We start from the raw sequence: 25,484 nt of genomic DNA on the forward strand, positions 1-25,484 counted from the left end.
TTTCCCACAAACCACTGCTCCGAGAAGTTTCTCTAAACACTGTAAATTACCTTTGCACCAAAAGACTCAGTATTTGTTTGAATTACTATCTCAAGATGACTTTAATAAAATCAACTATAGTATCATAAAATAATGAAGCAGACTCATTTATTATATTACTACAAGGGATAGGGGTGTGGTGTCAATGCAATAAATACGGTGACCTCTTCAAATCTAAGTGGTTTGGTTAAGAAAACCATCCAAAATTTGAAAGCTGATACTAATTATCCATATTTCATCACACAAACCACACTGTCACAACTCAAAAGTCCCTGACTGCAACCTTTACAGCTAAAGTTCATGTTGGTATTTGGAGTAAAGGAAAAATCTATCTTTTAACAGTAACTACCCTCTACCTCAAGGATGGTACCAAAACCTGTGTGATGCTCTGTGCTATGTCCAACAGGGCAGCGAGGCACATTCCAGCTAATGAGAATGAGCAATGCTCACGTCATTGACACTGGAAATAATACCCCTGTGAAAATGAGTGAAACCTGTAAGAGTTCAGAGAGGGTATTTCCTGCGGGACCTCCTGAATGCCCAACCATAAGTACAACTTCCACTGTAGTGTGGCAATCAAGATAATGAACAAAAATAATCTCATGAGGCCTCTTCAGAAGCTGTTCTTCTCACTAGTCACAGCTACTGGTTTATAATGAACAGTCTAAACGTGGAGTCAACTCACATACATATGTTTAAATTTTCAAACAAGCTGTAATTCAACTATTGACAGCTGAAGTCCCTCAGATGAATAGAGCTGGACTTGCACTTGTTATCTGTGGAACTTCTTAGAGTTAGTTCAGATCTGAAGTGTACATATTGAAATAAACTGATTTGAAATAATGAGTATTGGTGCCTATGAATTATTTATTTTTTAAAAATCTAGTCAATTCTGTATTACTGAAATATCCTTCCCATGTAAAAAATGCTTTTTAGTTTAAAAAGCATGATTCTGAATACAGGGTGCACCATTATTTCAAAGTATTCAATCATCACTTTCTTTTTAACAGCTTGAATTAGACATGCTTTCAGGTTTTCATCCAGCTGCCAGTTAGAAACCAATGGCATTTCTGCCCTTTCCTCTCATTAGGGACTTGCTGTTCTGTACCTGCAAATCTTCATCCCTCATCAACCAGAGATACGAAAGCAGAAATCTCATCTATAATAGTAGTACCATGTACATCCTATTAAACAGAACGGATAACATATTCAAAAGTGCCTCGGGCCCCTAATTTCAAAGACATGTGTAGCGCTGAAAGATGCAGGTGAAAGACTCCGGGGACTTTCCAAAGCCCCCAGCTGCATAACTCCCATTGATTCCAGTTATTCAAATGAAAAGTTGTTTAATGTGTTTGTTCTGGAGCTGAAGTTTCACTTAAAGTCTTGGAGAGACATAATCCCATGGGCTAATTTTTAAAACTGATTCTCACTGATTTTGAAGGCAGGTAAATGACTAAATACTCAGATAAACCTTGCTCAGAGTGAGGCATAAGTCCTATTTAGGCTCTATCTCCCTTTGAAATAATGGCAGTTAGGCACCTATCTACTTTGAGGAGATGGGTTTTATCATTGCAAACATTTTGGCCATATATCCATTACACAGATGTAACAGGCTAACCCCTAAATATTGCAATATCTCATCTTTTACAGTAAAGGAATGGAAAGGAAATTAAAGATTTTTTTTGCCCCTGGAAATGGTCCAAAAATAAAAAAATATACATACTTTGTAGACAAATTATTCCAAAAAATATACAAGGATGACGATTGCCAGCATTAGAAAATGAGGTAGTTGAGGAATTGAAGAATATTGTGGAGGAAGAAAGACAAAGGATACAAGAAAAAGCTAAAACAGGGGCCTCATTGGGAAAAAACCACAATTTGAAGAGGGGCATGAAAGCTGAAGACTTGAAGTCAAGACAGATGGAGCCAATACATTCAAAACCATTTGCAATTGGCTTATTTCATTAGACTTTGCTATTTGGAATGGCCGAAATATTGTAAGATCACATATTCTACCTCTGCCTCTTTAGGAAGTGTGTTTTGAAGATATCCGTCCTGGATGTGACCCTAAACACCGGACTGTAGAGGCTGAAATATTCACCCTAATCAATACTGCAGGCCCAGCCAGGTAAATGTACCAGTGAGTCTCAGGTCTGCTGCTCTTCCACAGCAGGCAGCAAAAGGCCTGCTTAATCCTGAAAACTATTTTAAAGAGGGTTATGAAACGATCAGAGAATTTCAGCCTCAGGGCTGGCTACCACCAATACCCAGTTTAGCTCAACAACGCCCATTCAGCACCCTGTTCCTCCTCCCAAAGCGTCCTGCAGTGAAATCCTTTTGTTTCCCAAGGAACAAGTTAATTCTCCAGCGCTGCTTCTGGCCTTGCACTTTTCTAATATTTCCAAACACTTGTACGAGCAGATAAAATCCCTGGGATTTTTAGCCTTCTTCTTGCTGAAATTAAATTACCTTCCATGTTCTTGAGTAAACTACAGAGCTGCAAGATACCGCCCAAATATCTCTCCTCTGTTGCAATGTTCCTGCATGCTATAAATACAAAGTTAATTTGTGCAATGTGTGGGCTCATGCTTGGAAATGCAGAGGACTGTGCAAGCTAATATCCTTCCCAGGAAAAAACACAGCATGACATACGAAAGAAAACGGTGCAAGCAAGAGGCGACCGAGGGTCTCTAAAGCGAAAACAATGGCATATTTTCCAAAGATGGACTGAATGTCCTGATGGTGCCGAGCAGAGAAAAGAGAGGATGTCAGGAGAAACCAGAGTTTTTGTATGACGAAATGACTGGAGGATGAAAAGGGGGTGGCAAGAGGCCGAGCTCTCTGCGGTGAAATGGCTGGCGTACAGTCAGGCAATATGTGGCTGCAGCCCAAAGCGTTAAAAATCCTCTGGCGTCTATCACCATTCGTTTGGGACTGACTTCATTTGCAAACTTTGGGATAAATATTAGCACAGCTATACAATATAGCCAGGACGCCCAGCCCCTGTTTTTTCTCCCTTTATGGCTTTTAGGTGTGGACTGTAACACATCACTTAAGCAGCACAAAACAGATTTACTGAATAAATCATTGCACTGGGCTTGAAAAAAAAAATATTGTTTTGATTGGGTTTGTGGTAGGGTTCCACCCAAGATCCCTGGGAAAAGTTAATTAAGGACAACTGCTCACGCCATCACACACAGTGAAATCAAGCAAAGTGGGGAGAAGCAGCCACGCTGGGGGTTGCTTCTGGCAAATGATGTCATGCCTCCAGGAGCTTGGGCATAAGGGGGATTCACCTGGGATTTATTTCATTTTTGGAACCACAGAACTTCAACTATTTGATCACCCTCTTATCGCCACTAAATACTTCCACTATTATTTTATTTACTGACTATGCATTCTTTGATTTTATGCTTACTACCTTGTTACCATATGAAGCTAATTGATTTTATGCTTAATGCCTTGTTACTGTACAAAGCTAATTGATTACATCCATAAAACCAGCAGGGTACACACAATCTGATGGTTATGGTAGCATCTTCCACCAGATTTAAAAAGACAGCTGGAATTTTTTGTAGCTGGCTCTTTTTTTTCAGCTACCCTTGGACCTATGCATCTCATTAGAAACATACTGCATACACGTAACCCCTAACAGCTAGAGACCCCAAGGCTTTTTATACTGGGCCTATTTTCTACAAAAAAAAACCCCAACTACTCAGGGAGGTAGAAGAGAGGACAACGGGGGAGTCACTGTGTGAATTTCAGCAAAGGAGACCAAAGCAATGGTCTACACAGATATACACCTTGCATCCTTCTAGCAACGAGGGCAAGAGCTGGAGGAGCTGCCAGCTGGAGTTACACTGCCGAGGGGAAGGAGAAGTTCTGCGTTGTGATGCCCCTCGACACGATACGGGTCCTCAGCATCGCCTGGTATCTGCAGTAACAAACCCCTCTTGCCCCTCTATACTGGAACAACGCTTGGACAGCTGGAAATGGAACTGGTTACCATCACCCATCCCTCTGCTAAAATACAGACTCTAGAAAACAGCTGAGTTTTGAAGATGGAAGGAACAGGACAACACTGATGATTGCCAAAGACTATCTAGAGCCTCCTTGAGAGGCCTTGTGGATTTCAAACAGCTCCTCGTATTTGGACGCCAGGCAAGGGACACATCCTCAGTCCCCAAAAGACATGTTTCGACCTCAGATCTCCCAACAGAACAACTACTGCCTGTACCAAGAGCTGCTACAGCCCTGTGGGTACGGTTACACAGGCTGCGCTTTCTAAACCGCTTGCAGAGACAGCATGCTTAAGAGTTGTTATTTCTTACAATTTGTGTGTTGGATGGTTTGCTAAAATTAGGAAAAAGTATATTCCAGAGCGGGAACATTTATGGCTTCTTTACCATTACTGTATATTTTAATTCTTAAAAATAGATTTAAGTGACATGATAAGTAAAGAGTCCTGTTTAATCTGTTTCAGCTTGTTTGCCACATTCCTGGTTTGGCCTGTTTGGCTTGTTAATTTAGAGATGTATAAAACCATCTGTTTCACTGTAGACTTTGTTTTAAGCCTCAGAGGAAACAAGCCACACAAATAAATGAAATTCACTATGTCATTTCTGTTAGAATATATGTATTTACAGCTATCAGAGCACACACTAAGTACCCTATAACTCTAACGTTAGTGCAGGTTTTTAACTATGTACAATACTGTTGTAATAAGTCAGTGCAACTGAATTTATATCACACAAGGGATTTTCTTAAATTGTATTCCACCTCTCATTTAAAGTGAAAAACAGTGACATTCTACACATTGATAAATGAATGTAATAAAGAAAGAAAAAAACAAGCTTCATAATTAAAAAAATATATCTTGGAAAAAATACATTGCAGGCAATGCACCTAATAGCCTGGATGTCTGTCCATGTATCTGCCTCTACGGTTTGCAAGGCCAAGAATTCACCTACAGATGCTCATCCTCTTGACACGACTGTAAACTTCAGCAGTCGTACTCTATTTGTCAAAAACAGAGCAGACCTACAATTTTTTACTCAACAATATTTCACTAAGAACACACATTCACTGAACCTAAAGTTTTTATAGAATTGTGTTTTATTGAGAAGAGACTCCTGTTCCAGATGAGAATGAAAAGGAAGAAAGTCAGAAGGAAGAAAGGCATGAGTTGCCTATGAAGGGGGCTACCACGCACTTCCATTTTTTGGCCAGAAGAATAAAACATGTTTTGATTTTGATTTATAAGAGAGATGATCTTTTCAAAACTTGATTCTTTTCCCACAAAATAGAGTCCTTGCTTACTGATCAGGTACTAGAGGGCTGCTGTGTCTGCTGTGCTGATATTTAGAAAGAAAAAGTAGTTCTTTCAAATATAATATTCTCTAGTGTCTCCTTTCTTCACTACTACACTATATAGTCTGTTGCATGGACTATGGTTATGAACATTAAATATTTAACTAAGGAAACCTAAAGATGTCAGTCATGGAGTAAATACTAAATCAATTTAAGAAAGTTCAGTGATATACTGCATAACATTTTACTGCAGGGTGAAGAAGGAGTAGGTAGGTGGTCTGGGACCTAAAGTGGTTGTTGAGGAATCAAAGAATTTAACTGAGTAGTTTTAAAAATGTATAAGCCAATTGAAGTTTCTAACAGAACCTTATTTGAAGATGGTTCTCCAAACCATGTTTTTCAGCAGGGAGCTTAGGTTAAGGGAATATACAGCTAAAACATAATGACTTCCAAGAACCTGAGCCCCTGACCCTGTGCCCCCATCCACCAAAGCACATCAGCAGGACTTGGAACATTTTAAGAGTCACACAGTCAGCTTCTTCCTTGGCCCCTTTTTCTTCTTTTCCTTCTTTCCTTTTGGCTTTTCGGAAAGTGGCCTGGACTTTCCTCCTAGAGTTGTTTTATCTCCAGCCATGAGAAAAATCTGTTATGTCTTATTCAAATGGCTAAACCAACCTACATTCACTGTCCTTTCAGTGCCTTCCCACAGTGCAGTTTAGCAGGGTTGTACTCACAATATTCATCAGGGTCAGCAGGTACTTCTGAACATGTTCTTTGCCATGGAATTGAACAACTGAGTCATCAACCCCCAGAAGGACTTCAATGTTGTAATCATCCTCCGTCGCATGCCTTCGATAGCGCTGCCTCGATCTATGCACCCGGTCTTCAATAAAGCTCAATGCGCTGTCAAGACTATCCAAATTAGTGAGGTTAGCCGCTGAAATCAAACAGACAAACGAGTTATAAATCAAGAGAGGTTCAGGCTCAGGTCTCAGCTAAGCTGGTATGAATTTGAAGTAGCAGCGTTTGTTATGTTCTGTGTGTTATATAACAGCATTAGTTTCACTTAATGTCAATTAAAAATTACCTGAATGAGAGAGAAATCTGACCCAAAAGATTTTTACTTTGCAGAGTAAAAGCAGTATTTTCTACAAAGTAATATTGCGTAATAAGTACAAGGCCAAAAGGAGAGCAAGTCATACCAATGTCTTGATGAGAAGAATGGAGCCGTTTGCAGTAAAATACTTGTTGCTTAAAACTACTTGTAACAAAAATACACCGTTCAGGGCTCTTGGGCTACCAAGGATATCCTCCATTTCAGAACAATTAAAGATAGACACCATACTTCAATATCTGATCTTACTGCCCACAGAATCCTATTTCAAGGCAAGTGCAGTTGCCAATATAGCCTTTTTCTATCCAGGCAGGTAGTAACAAACCAACCCTTCCCACTTCAACACATCAGCTCCTTTCCTAGATACACACATGCAATTCAACCGTAGCGACATGGATCCTCTTTATCATTACAACTCAGGAACACATTTTAGATATGAAATCAATTAATTTATAGCTACGTTCACAATCTTTTTTAACAATCTTTTTAACAATCTTTTTTACAATCTTCACAAGCTTTTCATCCTTCATTCCCAATTTGCCATGTCACTTTGCATTATTGTATGTCAAAGACCAATCCATCAGGCACAACAGCAGCCAACTTTATTACCAACGATTTCTAATACTCCCTGTGACATGAAAAGCACATTCGCTGACAGGATGGGATACAGTTAATGTGGCACCTACCTACTAAAAATTAACATGAAAATACGGAATCTTGACATTTCAGCCTATAGAATAACAATGATTAGCATTAATATCATTATTATCATTTGCATTACAAGAGCCCTGGAAGTCCCACCGAGAACCTCTTGATTTCAGAGAATGTCAGAAAAAGACTTGCTCAGAGAGGCGAAGAAAGGCGGCGCGAGCGCTGTGGATTGATTAAAGGCTCCCAGTGCTTAGTTCACAGAAACATAATAGGAAGCAAAGGGAGGAAGCTAAAGCCATCACCTTCAAAGCAGAAATAAGAAACAACTCTTAGAAATGTTACAAAAGTGGATTCTCCATGTTCCTTTATTGAAGTTTTCACATCAAAACTGGCTGCTTGGGAAGGGATGAATGAGTCACCAGATCACTGGGCTCATTACAAGAACGTCTGTGCTATTGCCTTAAGACCGTTGCCTCGGGCTGCCGTTTCAGCAGGTCCTGGGCCATGTGCAGCCTGAGCAGAGCCCCCCACAGCTCCCCGCTCTGGTGACAACAACGTACCGACCCAAACAGCCTCCAGCTGCCAGGAGGGACACACACCCAGCCTCCACCACAGCATTCCTTGCTGTCCCGTGCTTCAGGCTGTGCCTTATGTGGCGAGATGCTTGTCTCTGTGCCTCCTATAAGAGACTTCCAGTCAAAGGACAGTCCTTGAAAGACACATTTGCCTGGGCAGCTTCTTACCATTTCTCCACCAAGCTTCAAGGACATGCCTGTCATGAGACCCACAGCTGCAGGCCACCGCACTGCACTGGCAGAGCTCCCCTCGCTCAACAGACAGACAGAAGGCCCCACGCGGTGGTCCTACATCTCCATGGAGCCACAGTGTCCTTCTCCTGGGAGGGCAGCATTTACTGCGGCTAATAAGCACAACCACCATGTTCTCATTGCCAGCCTCAAGGCTCCCAGCAGCTTCTGCTCCTGGGGCCGCAAGTTTTTAAAATTAGTCTGGTCAGACTCCATGATTCAGCATAAAAATTCACTCTTCACGCAGAGCCCAGCTGTCACTCCCAGGTTTACCGTGGAGGGGGAACGGGTCTGGCCTTGCAGCAATGGAGACAGCTCTTTATCAGGGCTCAAAACCTGCCAAGCAGCCAGCTCCAGCCCTATCTCATGGTCTACTCCACCAGGAAAACTTCAGCATTATTCCTTGCTAGCACCCAGAAGTAATTACCTAGCTATCACAGCAGTCTCAGGGATTCACTATGGGATCATGGGGCAATCATACATTCATGATCTATAAGGCAAATCCCGGTTACTGTAAAATTCGACCATAAATCTTAAAAGCTCTCTAGAAAAGTAAGACTAGGCTGGCAGGAGCTGCAGGTCGTGTCCTCTCTCTGCTGCTCACCAAAAACTACAGTAATCAGCAGCAAGGCCAAAGCTATCAGATCTGTTATTGCAGAACAGCGGTGCTGGGCAGGCAGGGAGAGCCCGAGCCCTGCACTGCGGCTGCAGACGGGCAGCTCTGCTGGCTGGGGGTGCCGTTATTTTGGTGGATGGTTGGCTGTCAAGGTATCTAGAGCTTTTGTGCTTTCATTTCTTTCCCTGATGTGTCAAAGTCAAACTAACTTCTAGTCCGGTATCTTTATTCCTGCTGTGAGTAAGTCAGCCAGAGGCAAAATGTGATCCTACCATCCTGCATTTACCATCCTGCAGTGAAAACTGCCTGTCCTCCCTCTCTGCTCCTCACTTCATCACTGTCACACTATCGCCCTTACAGTCCTGCGACTCCTGAGAAAAGTTATCAGGAGGTTCCCTGGGAGTCATCTCACTGCCAGCGGGTGCCAACCAATTACTTTAAATTTTGCTTGGAGGATAAAAATTCCCCTCACCCACATTTACCTTCACCCCTCGAGTGTTATCCCCTCAAGACAACATGCCCAGCGGGCACTGATACCTCTGAGGCACCGACCTGATGTGCTTCCCAGCAGAGAGTGAGCCACACCAGCTCCCACTGGCGCTGGAATCATCCCAAGACCAGCAGCACAGCTCAAAACGTTGACAACAGTAGCTGCAAGATTTTTGATTCATATCCCAACTTCCCACCAAGTGTCCTTTCCCGGGAGGCTCTGCTGGGACGGGCAGGGATGCCTCCACACACGGCCTGACCACACATCGCACGGACTCCTCCTCCGGCACTGCTCTGCCTCTCAGTCTCTTGGATGATGAATTGTTGGATTTGCTGGCCCATGCTATTCCCATGTTATTCCCATGTTGGATTTGCTCCTAAATGGCAGTTACTTCCAATCAAATTACTACCTGTATCTTACCACAGAAGGAGTGAAACAAAGTTGCATCTGTAGTAAATGAGAAATTTGTCACATTTTGGCATCTCAACTTTCCTTAGTTAACATCAGTAACTTCGTTGTATCATTGTACTCATAACAATATGCTAGAAAAGCTCAGGAGAAAACCTCAAAGAACTAAATAAGACACCAAACTCCTCCTCCTCATTTTCCACATTACCTTCCTTCTGACTGCCCCTGCACTTTGCACAGTATCATCCCAAAAGTCATCCCAAACTGCACTTTTACTAAATCATCCCAAGACCTCTCCATCAGATGTTCATTTTCAGCAACTTTTGCCAAATCAGTGCATCAGCCACTAATTATTGGTGCCAACTTTGTTCTCCATCTCCCAAGAGCAGACACTTGGCATTTGCAGGGGCTAACAATAGCCTGTGTTGAAACCTTCTCCTTGCTCCCACTAGGAAAAATTCACATTTGTGAAAATTAACCACGGAGAGACAAGGTTGTATTTTTCTCTTGTGCTGCTTACCCAGAATAAATCAAAAGGACAGCAGCACTCTAACAGTTCACCCAAAAATCCCTCAAAACCCCCTCTTTTTTCTAAAGCCAGCTAAAAACTCATTGATATTTCAGTGATTTTCTCCTAACACTGCAGACCGTCTTCCAGTGAAAGAATAAAAAGTGCCCAAGTCGTTGATAGAACAGAAACCTGTGCTTCTGGCTTAAGCATCAAATCAGGAGCCAGGCAGCCTGGCTTGTGCTCCTGCCTCTGACACAGACTTTCCCCGCGGTGCTGGGAGATGCAGAAGGCAGCCGAGAGCTGGGCAGCAAAACTGCCGAGGGAAAAGCGTGCACAATCCCGCTTGGTGCTGCAGCCTGGGGGTTTTTTGGGGTGTCCTCCATTTTTGCTTGCAGTTAATGCAGACAAGTGATCCTAACTGCTCCTAGGCAGCAAAGTCCTAGTCATTTGCTGACTCAAGAACCAATGTCCCCAGCTGTGACAGACCCAATAATGCATTAATATATGTAGAGTACATCGAAACCTAAAGAGGACAGGTTTTTATACTGTGCAGGTGCAAATTGCTTACAGCATTATATGTCATACAAGATCCCTCTCCTCTGCTGCCTTCTCCTGAGCAATGTGCAATATCCCAATCTTTTACCTAAACTGTTCCACTTTTCAATCTGGTATTTTACTTTTCGTATCTGGGCTCTACTTCAGCTTCCACGTTCGCTGGGACTAGAGGTCTGAACACCCAGTACCATGGCAGCATCATGCAGCCTGGCTCCGATCCCCATCTCTAGGACAGGGAAAATTCACATTGACACAAACATCAGTTTTGCTTTTGCAGGTCTTCAGAAGAATTCTCCATCTGTGACAGTTTGGGATGTCTGACAACACCTTATTTTCTGGGAATTTTTCCCTTGCTCATTAATCTTTGATATCATGTGCTTTACAGAAACCTAATTACATGACATCTCCTGATTCTGCCTTACCCATCGTGGCAGGCAAAGCTCAAACAGATGCTGTGAGTTACTGAAGCATGAACACGCTGCCTGCCACGAAAACCGCCTCTCCCTGTGTTTTCTGTCACTCCCTTTAGGACATCCACCAAAAGCACAGTTGCTGGCTTGTGATCTTGTTTTGTTTTTTCATGGCCCCTTTCAAAAAGGCTCAGGGAAATATGGCTGCACCTACAGTTCTTAAAGAGTCCCTTATGAAGCTACTGCACTTTAATAGTACCAGCTTTAGGGTTCCTCAGTCTCACAGCAGCAATATTGTCCTAATAAAGCAGTTTCCAATTTTTTACCTCCTCGTTCTGGTAGGGGGAAGGGGACTCTCTGGCAAGCCCAGAGCAGAGACCAGGACAGGCAGCTGGGAGACAGAATTGCATGTCATGTTCACAGCCATCACTGCAGCTTGTCAGCACAGCAACTCACTGGAATCTCTTTTCAAATATGAGTGTGCAGCATTCAGACCGGCCAGTCACCATTTCAAATGCAGCTTGTTTGCTTCTGCGGACACTTCATCTGTCACGGCAGGAGCAGACAAACACCTGAGCCGACTGCTGAGCACCTTCTCTGCAGCCTCACAAGGAACAGCGCTTCTGACGCACTGTTTTGCCACTGATCTCCATTCCTGGGACACACTCCTGAAGGGACTCCTGCTTCCCATTCCTTCATGGAGTTTGCTGCAAACCACCAGCTTTTTTGTTGTTTTTTTTTTTTTTTTTTTTCTTTTTAACCCCAGTGACTCAGACTGCACACCAGCGAAGCACACCTGGAGCCCGTTGCGGTGGCAAGCAGATCTGTGTGTGCAGCGCTGCGACAGCGCAGAAGCACGGGGCACCCACCCCTGCTCAGCTGCACTGCAGCTGGTGGCAATGCCACTCCGAGCCTGGGACTCGCGATCACAGCACAGGCGTGAGGCCATCCATCACTTGGTGCTGCAAACGCAGGAGGAACAGGCTGTGTGGTAGGGAAGCAGAAGGAGGCAGGGTGGACTTGCTTTAGCTCTCAGCTTCCCACTGCTCAAGTACATCTGCACCTCTGGAAAAGTACCAAACGCCTTCGACAGCTTGACAAAGGACTGCTCTTTTGGGAATTGCACTTTAAATCACAAGTCATCTTTCTGTAATGCTCCCTGCCACTCGTATGCTGTAGGCTTCTGTCGTGGCTGTCCTCTGTGATCAACTGACTCCCCAATTAGCCCCCAATTAGCCTGTTCTTGTATTCTACCAAAATCTTCATTTGTCTTTCATGGTAAATTGAAGCCCAACCCATGGAGGTTGGAGGCAACAATGAACAGTTAACAAATCTTGCTTTTTATCCCCTGGCAATTTCTTCTCCCTTTTTGAAATTCCTCACTTTGGGGTTTTCTTTTTCATTCCAGTTGCACACAATCATAATGGATTTTGTTCATTTGCTAATCAATAGCTTCTCTGATTTTTTAATTTTTTTAAACTTTTTTCTGCTGGTTTTACAGCCCTGCTCACCTTCCTCTTTGCTTTCTGTTTTGTTTTCCAAATGTCCTCTATTTGTCTTTCTTCTTCCCCTAACCGTCCTGCTCAGCTACATTGGCCTTTCATAATTTATAAATCCCTCTCCCATACTACAGTCTGCATTTGGACCCTTCTCCTATAGATCATTCATAAGGAAACTGGGTAAATCCAGCAAGGTGAATTAAAATGGAAGAGAGCTCTTGTGAGGTGAAAGCAAATTGAAAATGATCTAAACAAGGGAAGCAAATCACACACGGTGCAGTGGGTACATGATACAAAGTTAGCCCTTTTAAAAGGCATCCCCAGGAGGACACTGCCTCAACACAGTTTTAACCTGGAGCTCAATTTTCATAGGATTCTTGTGATTTCTCGAATCACAGGTTAACACAGTGGCTGCTACTTGGTAAATCCTTAACCAAGAGCAATTATTGCAGCAGAACTCTCTTTGGGTGTGTGTTCAAATTCCTCCTCTTCCACTTTTTGATATAAACCAAAAGCAAGACCACACTAGTAGTCTAAAGACCAGGCATGCACCAGGCATCCTCACTGAGGTTACTAATCCTCATCCTGCCCTTATCTGCGAAGAAGCAGTAATTTAAAAGGAAACTTTTGGGCTGCATGCTTTGCTAACCATATGATCTCATTATGAGCTCTCTGCCTCTTAATTTACAGTAATGCCGTTTCTAGCCAAATCACATTTTAACGCAGAGCCTGCTCCACCTTTCATCTGTCCGGGGGAAGTTTGTTGCGGGTGTTGGGGTAAGCTGGGTTGGGCTCTCAAAAATAGGTCTCAAATGCCAGCTGCAAGAAGGCCAGCAGATATGGCAGCTGAATTCCTGCTGGAATGATCTGGCCGTGGCATTTGAAATCAGGAGGAGCTCAAACTATTTAACAGTATTTCAAATAGTGTATATTTGGGCCTTTATAGAGCAATTCTTGTAAACTTGTTGGGGCAGGACAACTGTCCCATATTTGCAGAATGAATGCACACTCTTGCAAACACACAGGCACAATCACCGTTCTCTTTCTTTCTTGTCACCTATGCAACAGCACAGTGACTTTAAATCTCAGGACATGCTCAAGTGCCTGCCTGAATCAGAGTTATAAAGAATAATGAAGTTGAAACCTACCAAAGTGGCAAAATAGAGCAGAACTTTCAAAACTGAAAAAAAAATTTGTCTTTTCCGAAGGATAAACCAATTAGCGCAGTGACAATGGCCAGGTGGACGCCGTGGCAAACGGCCAGGCGAGAGGCACTAAGAATAACCACAGCTAGATGTTGCCAAGGAGATATTTTCTGGCATGTCACAACAAAGAGAAAAGGTATTACAATACTAAAAAGAAAAGTTGAAAACTAAATTGATCTCATCAGGGCCACAGTCACACAATGAATAACATAAAGATGAGAGATAATTGCACTGTTAAAAGATTAAGTGAGAGCGAGCTAATAGAATATCCTGGGTTAAAACTTTTTTTTTTTTTTCAAAATGGTGAAACATATTGTGTTACAATTTTAACTTTCATATTAGAACATAATAGTCAAAAAGGGGAAATGAAAGGAATGGCAGACGAGTCAGGCAAACCAATCTGTGTGACCTGGTTGAAATGGAGCTTTCTGAGAACTGAACATAAAGTTTTTCCAACAGCAAAACTTATCCTTTGGAAAATTTTCAGCTATCAACCTTACTAATGCAAACACGGGTTTCACAATTTAGCACCAAATAATGAATGAGCAAGATGTTTTTAACTCAGTGCTTAAAAGTAAGCTCAGAAAGGGGCAAAAAAAGCTACTGCGTAGAAAATTAATTTATGGGCCAACTTCTAAGTTTCACTAACTTAATTGATTGCATCTGGGAAATGCTTATCTCGCAAGTATTTTGGCAAGTCATTGTAGACTGGCCTGTACTGCAGAGTCTGTGACTTGCAAAACATGTTGCCTGATTTACCACATCCCACCAGTTTCCAGAGCCCACAGCTGCCCCAGGAAAAGGGCTGCATCCCTCACAAGCCCTCAAGTGCACGTGTGCACCCGTGCAAAGCCGGCTTTGCCTTACATGACTCATGCAGAGCTACAAAGGGGGCTCAGTGCCCTCAATCTCATTTGCAGATAATGCATAATTAATTAAACTGCAGAGTTCAGCCACATCCCCGCGCAGGCGCTTGGCATAGAGCCACAGCTCCACGAAGCTGTACGAGCCCCAGAGATCGCACCTGAATCCCCAAACGCAGAGCCTTCTTGCTTCCCTTCAAGCAAGGGATCAGGATCTGACCCACAGCTTACTTTCCCCGACCAGGCTTTAACGAAGTGTTTATGGGCTATTTGAGCCCAAGTCTGCCACCGAGATACTCGAACGTCCAATCCATATTCCAAGCGTGATTAAATTACAGCAAATTAGCACATTAAGTAAGCTGCCTAGCTGACCCCCTGGCTTTGCAGGTGACATGTCTAACAATCCCACTTGCATTTTTAACAGAATGAAATGCCAAACCATGGTACAGGACCTGAATAACAACAGGTTCCTGGGGATGGCAGTTGTCTTTCCATAAGTCAACTATTCTGCAAGAAGGCGAAATTAAGTTTAATCACAGCTTAACAAACAAACATTAAAAAACACACAGATTAAAAAAAAATTCCAATTCCTAGCCAGGGTAGCAGGGCTGAGAAGACGGAGAAAAGACAAAGAAATACATACAATAACCATACATCATTGGAAATACTACTGAAAAATAATGGCTGAAGCAAATATGCATCTTTCCAATGCTTTTTAGCCATAACTACAGAACAACAACTCTTGCCTTTTGGTAACTTTTCAAAGCAGAATTATTCCATCCTTTTAAAAAGGGAGCTCTTTTGTCAGGTATAAAGTCTCGCAAAGTTGTAAATAATCCAATTAAATGTTTTCAATGTCAAGTATAATGAACGTAGTATAAATCTCATCAGTGTAAATAATGTATCACACAAATGACAATGCAAACAGCCCCTGTTCTTCTATACAATCATAATGATCTTTTAATTAGACAAAGTAAATGGTCTGCTCATTTAACCTTGTGAAGAAAAGCATAGGAAGAAAGTTTCCAAATTCTAGGTTGAAAATGCATGCCGCTTGAACTACGCATAAGTTCAACCAGCTTCTTGTACATCTCGGAATATTATGCCAGAAATCAGCAGTCAGTCAGGAAAAAAAAAAAGGTTAATTCAAGTTTCACAAGAAGAAAACATCATCCGGGTAGTCTGAGCAAAGGCAATGCGATGCACGATGCCTTGGCTACTTACACTGGCAGGATTTGAATCAGAGCAAGAAGGAGTTATAGTTTTACCTATGTTTTGAAAATATCCTTGTTGCTAAATCTGCTTGGACTTTCTGCAATAACAAAAACAGCTGCAATTCATTAGAGACTGTAAGAAAGACAAAGCTAACTTGGAGGACACAGGCATTTCTTAAACTTCAAAATGACAGTAAAAAAACCCTGAAAGAGAGAAGCAGTCTCTGCTCCAGTGAAAGCACACGAGGTTTATTCCCAAGGCATTTCAAAATCAAGGGCAAAGGCTTCTTTTGTCATTTGTACAAGAGCTCTGAATTTGTCAGGCCCTACAAAAGGCAAACTGCTAAATGCTGCCCTTCCTATTGCGGTGTGTGCGTGGGAGACGGCGTCCCAAAGACAACGGCTGAGAAGAGATGCTTCTAAAATGCAGCACTTCTCATGAGCATGTACTAGGGATGGAGAGAGGGGGAAGGAAGGGAGGAAGGAAAGAAGCTGGATGGATGCATGGATACCAAAACTCTCTGGGGAGAAGGCAAATCAAGAGGCAGAAGTTGGAACAAGACAAATTCAAAAGAGAAAGCTAAAAAGAAATCATGGTCAGTCTTCCTGCTGCAGTTCCCCACTGCCTCTAGGAAGGCGAAGCCAGGGCTTGCTCCCACCTCCGATGAACAGCCTCCTGTGAACAGCCTCCGAGCTTCAGGGAGCGCAGGGATGAGAGCCTAGGTTTGCAAGGCAATCCATCTCCCCAGCGCACGTGGGCAGGGCTTTAATGTTTCTTTTGCACGATAAATTTAGCATTAATATCTGTGGGCTTTAGAGGGATTAGAGGCAGGTCAACATGCAGTTGTTTAGTTTTCTGGCAGGCCCAAGATATTTTTAATTCCTTTTGGGTCAAATGGACTTGAATACTGACATTTTTTTAAAGTGAAGAAACAAACAAATCATTTCAGTTCATCTGAAATCACATTTTACTCATTTGATATGAAATCAAGCACTTCAAGTTTCAATTCAGAGAATTGTTTATAAATATAAGATATTTCAAGGGAAAGAAGGGAAATGGTTTGTTTCAAACCCACTGCCATGAAATCCTTCAACATTTTCAGGGTTTTTCTTTCTTTACCTGTGTGAAGTTCAGTGAAAATTCAGTATCTTTTATCACCAATTAAAAATTTCACCCAACTCAATTGCAAATGCCATGATTAAAGAGAGTTTCCATTTGCCTCTTTCCACCATCTATCCCCCTTCCTCCAAAGGAACGATCATCATTTCAGGACCTCTGTATTTTTGTCAGGTTATTCACCTATTATTGATAAGCAAGCTGTACTTAGTGCTGTCTGACTCGTCCTTCAGTTTGGCTTCCAGCCTAGTCAAACTGAGGTCGTTTGTCTACTAAATGAGATGTAGCTGGTAGGATGTAACGCTCCTTGGCAGGTGATAGAGAACTCTCCTATAGGGACAAATCAGACCCACCACACCTCAAAATAAAAGCCTTTCAAGAATTATGTGGCAAGGAATTTATCTCCTGAATTAAAGACAGTATCATCTTTGTCTGTGTAAATAAGGCTTAAAGTGGCCAGAAATGGCATTTGTATTCACTTTGCAGAGTGTTATAAAATTGCTTTAGTATTAATGACTACTCTGCTCTTACTACAGAAAATGAAGTCAGACTTCGGAAAGCGAATGCACAATGTCCAGTTAGAAGGGCTGGGAAGCCTTTTACATATATATATGTACACATATATATAGGTACACACACATGTAATAATTGCTAAAATGAAAGAACTCTGTATTTCAACAAGGTATAATGGTGGTTGGAGGGTTGGTGGACAACTCACTTGTTAGCTAACATTTCTATTAGAAATGTTTTTAAAAGGAGTCAAACATATCGGAAAACTATCAGAAACAACCACAAATTGAGATATTCAATTTTTAAAAATTCAGTTAAATTCTCTTTAAATGGTGCTAACCCAGACTGATGGTAAAAAGCCTAGACAAGTCAATGGCTGTGAGAGAAACAGCAGAAGCTGTTAAGGGTAAAACCAGACACTTGCTCCAAAGCTTCAAGCAGTTTCTGCCTCCTGAACTGGAACAGTGTATAAAGACCATTTAGCCTCTGACCTGTTACTTCTGCAGAGTAAATGGGAAATGTCAAAGCCAACACCAAAAAACCCTTTCAAATTGCCTTACAAAGCATTTGCTAGAGTAATCAAGAAGTTAACCGAGAGCTATGCTGACATAAGTAGTAAAGGCTACCAGTAATTAACACATTCTGTCTAAAACTGGTAAAAACACAGTCACTCAAGATCTGAGTTTCTGCAATGAGTTATGGGTTTTATCTGAATACTGGACTTGGATTAGTTGAATTCTATCATCTGTTTCTACCTAGTTAAGAACTGGCTAACCAAGTTGCTCCTAGTTTACTTGATTCTAAAAATGCCTGTGATCAGTTAAACAATGACCATAGAAAGAAATGGCACAAATACAAAAACCTTCCACCAATCACCAGCTATAACACCATAGTTTATGTTTCATTTTAGGAACCAAAAGGTAAAAAGCTGTCCACGAGTATATCCATTTTCTTTATTCTTCCAAAAAACTAAATGTTTAGATAAAAATACTGATCATACAAACACAGAAAATATTAATTATTAGCACATATTGTGCTAACAGAAGTAGTAACATGGTCCCCTCATCTGAAGTCAGAACAGACTCTATCCTCTTTTCAGTTCTTGCTGAGCAAGACAGTATTACTCCTTCAGCTGCTCAACAGAGAAATTCTTTATATTTTCCCATTAACCTAAAAAAAAAGAGAAATCTAGAAAGCTAAACAGCAAAGCTAAACACTAACTGAACTTACTTTAAAGAAATAAAGTGACATCGTGTAGCATGGGGGAAGCAAGGCTGGAGGGAAAAGTAATATCTTTTGGTAGCTGAAGGTGGCACACTTTGGGTGTCAGGGTCTCTTCAACAGATTATCGTATAGCTTCCTACCCGTCTCCTCAGCAACACGAGTACCACAAATACTCTCTCCTTCAGTCCACCTATAGTATCTGTTCACGCAGATCTGAGACCATAAATCAGTGCTGAAAAGTAATGTTTTTGAAAGTCAGACAAAACAGTGTTTATTTGTCCGACAACAGTGCTATTCAATTATGCAATAAGAAAAAGACATGGAAGTGCCACAGTCAATAAAGACTCCGCTTGGCTTTGGTGCCCTGGAAGTCCCCCCGAGTCCCCAGCAATTCTTTTGGACTTGCAGGACTCTGCATGATCTTCTGCAGTGTGGGAGCTGGACATGTATTTATTGAAGCTGACACTAATCAATACCCATCACTTTCTCACTGTTTTCAACTTTATTAGAAAAATGATATCAACAACTGCTACCGTCCTGCTGAGCTTCAAAAGAAAGCAGAGGGTTGATGGTATCTAGGTGCTCTCATTGCCTGGTTCTCCAGCTTATCATCTTCAGAGCTCCAGGCTGCCTTCAGTGCAAAGTTTTCCATTTGACCTTTCCTATACTTCTCGTAGGATCAGAGAATTTTAATTTACAACTTTTTCACTGTTTCCAATCTATTTCTGGCTAATCTTCTCTAAAATTTCCAAGGCATTCAGAAAGGTTTCTTACATTCTGGTTTTAGTCCAAGGTGCCTTCATCTGAAATACTGCAGTGCAGCTGGGCAACTCTTACATTTTGCTGAATAACTGGTTCACCAAAAACAAGTTTTGAAATTATTTTCAAATTGAATGGCAAGCTTTTTGAGGGGCAAAAAAAAAATAAAAATAATGCAGCAAGGACTCATGTTTCATTTCAACAAACGTACATTCCACAATATGAAAGTGCCCAAACAGTTCAGGCTACAGCAGAGAGGAGGAGAGGAGGACATGCAACCCTGCAAGGTGTTTATCTTCCAATGATAGAAGCCAGCTCTAGCTTGTGAAGTTGCAAATGTTGCAAAGTTAGTCCATGCCTGAGTTCTCTGAAGTACAATGTGCATTAAAGAAGTTAGTTCACAGAAAGAGCCGAAGGGCTGCACCTTGCTAAAGGACTGGAATCTGCGGGAGTTTGACACAACAAGGCAATATGAGGGAGATCCTCAACCCTCCAGCCCAAGAGTTTGCTTTTTGCGGAGACTGTCTAGCCTTAAGCTATATTACCTACTTCTTGACCCAAAAGGCTGTTTGAATGGGAGATTGTTATCCAAGACTTTAGCAATGTTTCTCAGCCTTGCTAAAAATCAGGAAATAACGATTCTGAGCAGCCAGCTGTGGGGGAAAAAAAACCCCCACACCAAAAAAAAACCCCACCACAATGAAAAAAAAAATCACAATATGAAAAGAAGGGAAGCAAAGCAGCTAGCAAACGGAAAAACCTTTTAAAGGTGAAACCACAAAGCAGGAGTGTCAAACTGCGGTATGAAATTAGTGCAGCAACCATTACACATCGCATGAGTTTCAGCTACCTTTTCTGACCGAGCCATAGCTGTGGGCTCTGCACTGGGGTTTTTATGTTCAGGGGACTAAATATTTTCAGACAATTCCACTAAAATTATGTTTAAAAAACTCATCCGGAAAGCCAAGTAATGCTCTCAAAAGAGAACATCAGTATTTGGATCACCTAAAGTACGACAAAAGTCAGCAAAGAACAAAATGTCTGAAGCATTAACCCGCCAGGATTATTTCTTAACGTCACAAATTTCAGGTCTATTTGAAGTCTCACAACAGAGAAACTAAGGCAACCGATTGAACTTCCTTGTGAAAAGATTAAAAAAAAAAATCCTATAGAGTACAGCATGTGGTCTTGCAGATATGTCCTGAATTCACCCAGGGAGACTGATGCCTGTTGCAGAAACCCTCTGTTGTCATTAGTCAAGGCAAAGAGAGGGTAAAAAATGTACTTTCTCGTCCAGCTGCAAATGCAGCTCCTTTCTCTTTGTCTCCCAGTCTTCCAGGCCTGGATCTAGCTCAATCCAGACATTACCTACAGTTATCTACCTCATCAAGACCAAAAACATGCCCGGTGCCTGTGAGCAATATCCTGCCCCACTGGTATCAGCAGCTTAACTTCAACAGAGCCACATTTCCACCTTCTCCTTGCGACTCAGAATAACCTCCAGAAAACCAACACCCTTCCCCAAAGACAAGTGATGGCAAAATTCCAACAGGTTCTGTAGCTAATCATCTGGGCAAGGAAAGAGTTCACGCCAAAACACGTGTGTGAGGGGGAAGAGGGTTGTTTGGGTCAGGGGAGAAGAGTTTCTCTGGTTTGGCAGATACATGTAGAATACGACGATGGAGCCAGAGGGCTTTGGGAAGAAACATTTCTATGTGCTCCCAAGTGCCGGACCACTGATGGAAACGCCGGTGAAAGACTGCAAGAAAAGAGGCAAAAAAGAGGCACTGATGGCATAAAAGTGTAGGGGTCTGAAAACACATATTTGGGAGGAACAGGGGACTGAATAGAGAGAAAGAACCAAGTGACAAAGAAGCAATGGCCAGCTCCCGGAGTAGGGGCTGCTGACCACTGGTGGTTTCACACTCTCCTGCACAAGCAGCTTGTCTTTTGCAGGCTCTGAGTAATGCAGGGTAGCGCCGACTGAACGTCTGCTAGGGATGAAAATTTCCTCTAGGAAGCCTAAGCAGCCAGTGGATTGGCAGGTAATTGTAACGGGAGGAGCAGCATTAAACCCCTGCCCCTCAAGCATCTGCCACCAGCTGAAGCATCACTGCTGCTCCCGACAGAGGCGAGCACAGCAGGAACACCTCTGCAAAGGGGCAGGATCACACAAATGTTTTGGAAGACTGACGAAAAATGCTGAGGAGAGACCGCCACAACAGACAAGCATGGTGGCAAGGGTCAGGCTGATAGGACCACATAGAGCCATGTCGTGTATGCAGGATTATCACAGCCAGCTTGGCACCAGCACAGCCTTCTTCCTACCCCTGCTTTCCTGACACACGCTATCCCGGAATAATGTGCCTGTACAGTCACACTAACTCACGGTTTACAGAATTTGCCCAGATTTACTGCTCCCTGGGAAAGCAGGGGGCCAATAGAGGAGTACAAGATCCCAGCTAGCGTCCTCTGTTTCCCAAGATCCCAGCTAGCGTCCTCTGTTTCCCAGCTCTTCCCCTTGGCACCTTGGGAGGAAAGGGAAAGAGGCCGGGAAGAGCCAGGCTGGAACTGAGCTTGTACCTGGGCAGCTAAGACAGGGCTGCAGCCAGCCCACGCGTGCACTGGGGTCTGTACTGCCGTTCTCTGCACCATGACGCATGGCTGCTGCTAAAGCTCATCCAGATCCAGCTTAGACTGTAAATTCTGCAGGACAGGGAGCGTCCCCTGCTGTGCTGGCACCGTGTTATCATGAGGCCTTTCCAGTCCAGGCTGGGCATTAGGTATACCCATCGTGTAAGCAGCTGATAGCAACCAGCCTTTTTTTCCCTGGAGCCAACTGCTTCCCCAAACTTCTGTAAATCTCTGGCTCCTAACACGAAGTTAGCACGGCTCTGTAATTATGGATGTAGCATAAGGAGCAGACAAGCTGAATTAGGCTTCCGATTGCATGTCTAATTTATGTACAACTGCAGCAATTACAGATGCAAATTAAATAACTGTGCAGAAAATGGGTTTTATTAGCCATAACTAAAACCTAATAAAACTCAGTAGCTCATGCACATCTCTGCACTGAATGTGCCTCTTTAGAATGTCAATTAGAAATGTGAGAAACAACCAGGATTTTCTATTTCCTAATCTGAAAAAAGGAAAAAAAAAAAAGGATAAACTGTCAGAGCACATGTCTTTCTTCCACAACAAAACGAACAGGAGCTCTAATTGGCAATTTCAGAGCAACACATTGTTTTACAGACAGCAGTTCTACGCAGCTTTTAAACACATTATTTATACTCAGTCTTTCATGCCTGACGTGGCTGAGAAAAGTCTCATCTAATAAAACCATATGCTAAATGTAATTCAGCTTCAGAAGAGGCCCACTGACTGCCTGGCAGGTTGGGATTTAAAAGTTTAAACTCAAAGCTGAGGAACACCGTGCTGAATTTCGCAGCCCTTCTGAGATTTGGGAAGTTGGGGGCTTCTTAGCATCATGTCAACTGGGTCCAGGGCTGTGAAAAGCCTCTCTGGATGCTTTAATGCTGAAACCACTCAAATCTTCTGTCATTCAGACTTAGCGTGAGTGCTGCCATGTCTAAGGAGCCAGCACTGACCTGTCAATTTGTTTAAAAGCAATAAAAAAATTGTTCCCATTAAATCAAGGTTAATCCTCCTGCATAGTTCTTATACAATTCCCTGCTATGTGTGATTAAACCTACTCCATATATATGTAGCACAAACACCTGGATAAAAAGTTTATATATACCACGGTGTGTCTACACTGTCTGTTTGCTTCATTCCTTGTTTTGCAAGGGAGAGGGGATTTTCCTGGCTGGCTGCATTACACACACGTGAGTTAACCACTCTGGCTCTGACCAGGAGTGACTGTTGGCTCTCAGCACGGGAACCCTGGCGTGTTCCTATATAGCCACCTATATGCAGCAGGTCAGAGCATACCACCAACGCACAGCAGAGAGACAAGCCAGGATTTTCAGCGACAGTATAGATAATTCCCACTACACACCACACATCCTTCCTTCCCCGCCCAGCTGCAGGCAGAGGCTTAGGAAGGGCTCCGTTCCTCCCCAGCCACCCGGGTACATCCCAGGCAGGGTGAGATTGCCCAGGTCCTTCCCCAAGGCACTCTGGCAGCCACCGAGCAGGGCCAGCCCCTGGGCACCAGGATGAGACAGAAACACCCAGCTTCTCCCACAGGGCAGGCAGCAGATGCCAGAGGGGGAGCAGGCAGCACGCCACAGTGGCCTTATCCCCAGGCTCCCTCGAACGTGGCTTCCACTGGTGCCCTCTTCTCCCACTGACGTCCACGGATGCTCTCCGCTTCCTCAGCTGTCCCACTTCATGATGCATTACTTCCAGTACAGCACCTTCCCCAACGCACACAGTAATACAGCTGGGACTTAGCGCATAAGATTAGCAGGATCACTGCTATTCCTGCACCACTTCCCAGTGGACCTGGTCCTGCATGCGGTGCCCTCCCTGCCGCTGCCCTGCGCTTCTCCTGCCAGGCCACAGCATGGACACTCATTCTGGTTGCAGAATGAGAACCTCCTTCAAAATTTAAATATACCACATCCACTGACTTCCCCTTATGTCTTGTGGCAGTTATATCCTCAAACAACTCCAGCAAATTACATAAGCATGACCTCCCTTGCCTGAATGTCTGCCAGGTAGTCTTAATTAAACTGTGCATTCCCATCTACACTCTCCACAACACCCTGAGGAGAGGTTTCCAAGATTTCCTCATTTTGTGTATTCCCTTGGATCATCTATCATTAAACAGCAATAATGATAAGCAAAATGAAAAAGACAAGAATAGTTTTGTATCTGCAGAAAGATAGCATACAAAAAAATAAATAACTAGAAATCAGTTATTAGACCGGCCACCGCACCTCTCCTCAAACAGAGATCCTGAGATGCTGAGCACTTCACTGCAGCTACTGAAGTAAAAGATTTCCAAACATTGTGGTGATGAACATCTGAGTAAAATCTAAAGTAGATGTGTTCAGAACAGGTCTTTTCATAGGAAGGATTATTTAAGTTGCTAAAAGAGAAGGCGGCCCAGAGATATTGATTCTGCTTATGATTTAAATAACAGGAGCATGTGCCTGGATCATTTCCAGATTTCATAACTAAGGGACTCATATCAAAGGCATTATCATTTGATAATTAATTTTTTATGTTGCAGTTCTAGATTCAGATGTTCCAGATTCCATAAAAAGCTTTAAAAAAAATCAACACTCAATGAGCCCACTCCCCTTCCCAAACTGGTCCCCTCCTCTTAAATCAATGTTAGATCTACTGCCAGTCCAAGCAGGTACAGGAGCATCCTGCAGCCACCAACTGCACCCAGCTCTGCAAAAGAGGGGCAGGCAGAGCTCAGCACAGGCTGCCTCGGCACTCGAAGGAAAGACCTTCTCTTGGAGGTGAACTGCTCTGGAAATGGTGATTTTTCTAACACTGGGAACAGCCAAAGGACAGAGACTGAATCACACTCTCCAAACCTCCAGCCGACACTCACATCACTGGGGCTGTAACACAACAGCAGCAGCATGCTTGGCCCCAGGAGCCTGCCACAGAGCATATAACATCCAAACAAGGTGAACAAGGTAATGTAAGGCACATGTTTATTAATCCTGTCAAAAAACAATTTAAGGAGATTTACACTTATCCCATGCCTGATTTGAAAAGATATTTTAAGTCATGCCTTTGTTTCTAGCCGTATTTTGTAGCTGACCTATTTCTGTTCATAATTAACACTGAGGTTTTGTTTTACTCGAGGATCAGCCTACGTATGGAAAAATGATCTGGGTTGTATTTGCACTGATGCAACAAGATTGTTACCTAAATTCTGAGTACAAGACTCTGTTGTTGCTGATAAGTGAGCAGGAGAAAAATCAACTTGATTTTGTGATCCAAGCTCAACTTTGCATAGCTCAGCACTCAAAGAAATGCTCTATTTCTAACAGCGCAATGAAATCTGGCAGCATTTCCACAGCAATGCATATGGAAGTCCACAATGTCATCCCTGCAAAGTCATTTTTCACAAGAGAAGTACGCTCACAACTGAGCCATGCCATCAAAAAATTCCTTCACTGCAACGTAGCCCAGGGAATGTCAGGCAAGTAAAAACCCAGCAAGTCACACCATGGCTGTCCCACTCATGTAACA

The 25,484-nt window shown here is 42.9% G+C and overlaps 1 protein-coding gene across 2 annotated transcripts in view; it reads right to left on the bottom strand.

Annotated features, from left to right (window-relative positions):
- Positions 1-25,484, bottom strand: part of ADAMTS2 (ADAM metallopeptidase with thrombospondin type 1 motif 2) — a 199,217-nt gene that overhangs the window by 56,826 nt on the left and 116,907 nt on the right. For both annotated transcript variants that reach the window (XM_075509370.1, XM_075509372.1), the window contains exon 4: positions 6,084-6,286. In XM_075509370.1, coding sequence (XP_075365485.1) covers positions 6,084-6,286 — 203 coding nt within the window. The remainder of the gene's footprint in view (positions 1-6,083; positions 6,287-25,484) is intronic.

This window comes from Mycteria americana, chromosome 8 (genome assembly GCF_035582795.1).
Source record: "Mycteria americana isolate JAX WOST 10 ecotype Jacksonville Zoo and Gardens chromosome 8, USCA_MyAme_1.0, whole genome shotgun sequence".
NCBI lineage: Eukaryota > Metazoa > Chordata > Aves > Ciconiiformes > Ciconiidae > Mycteria > Mycteria americana.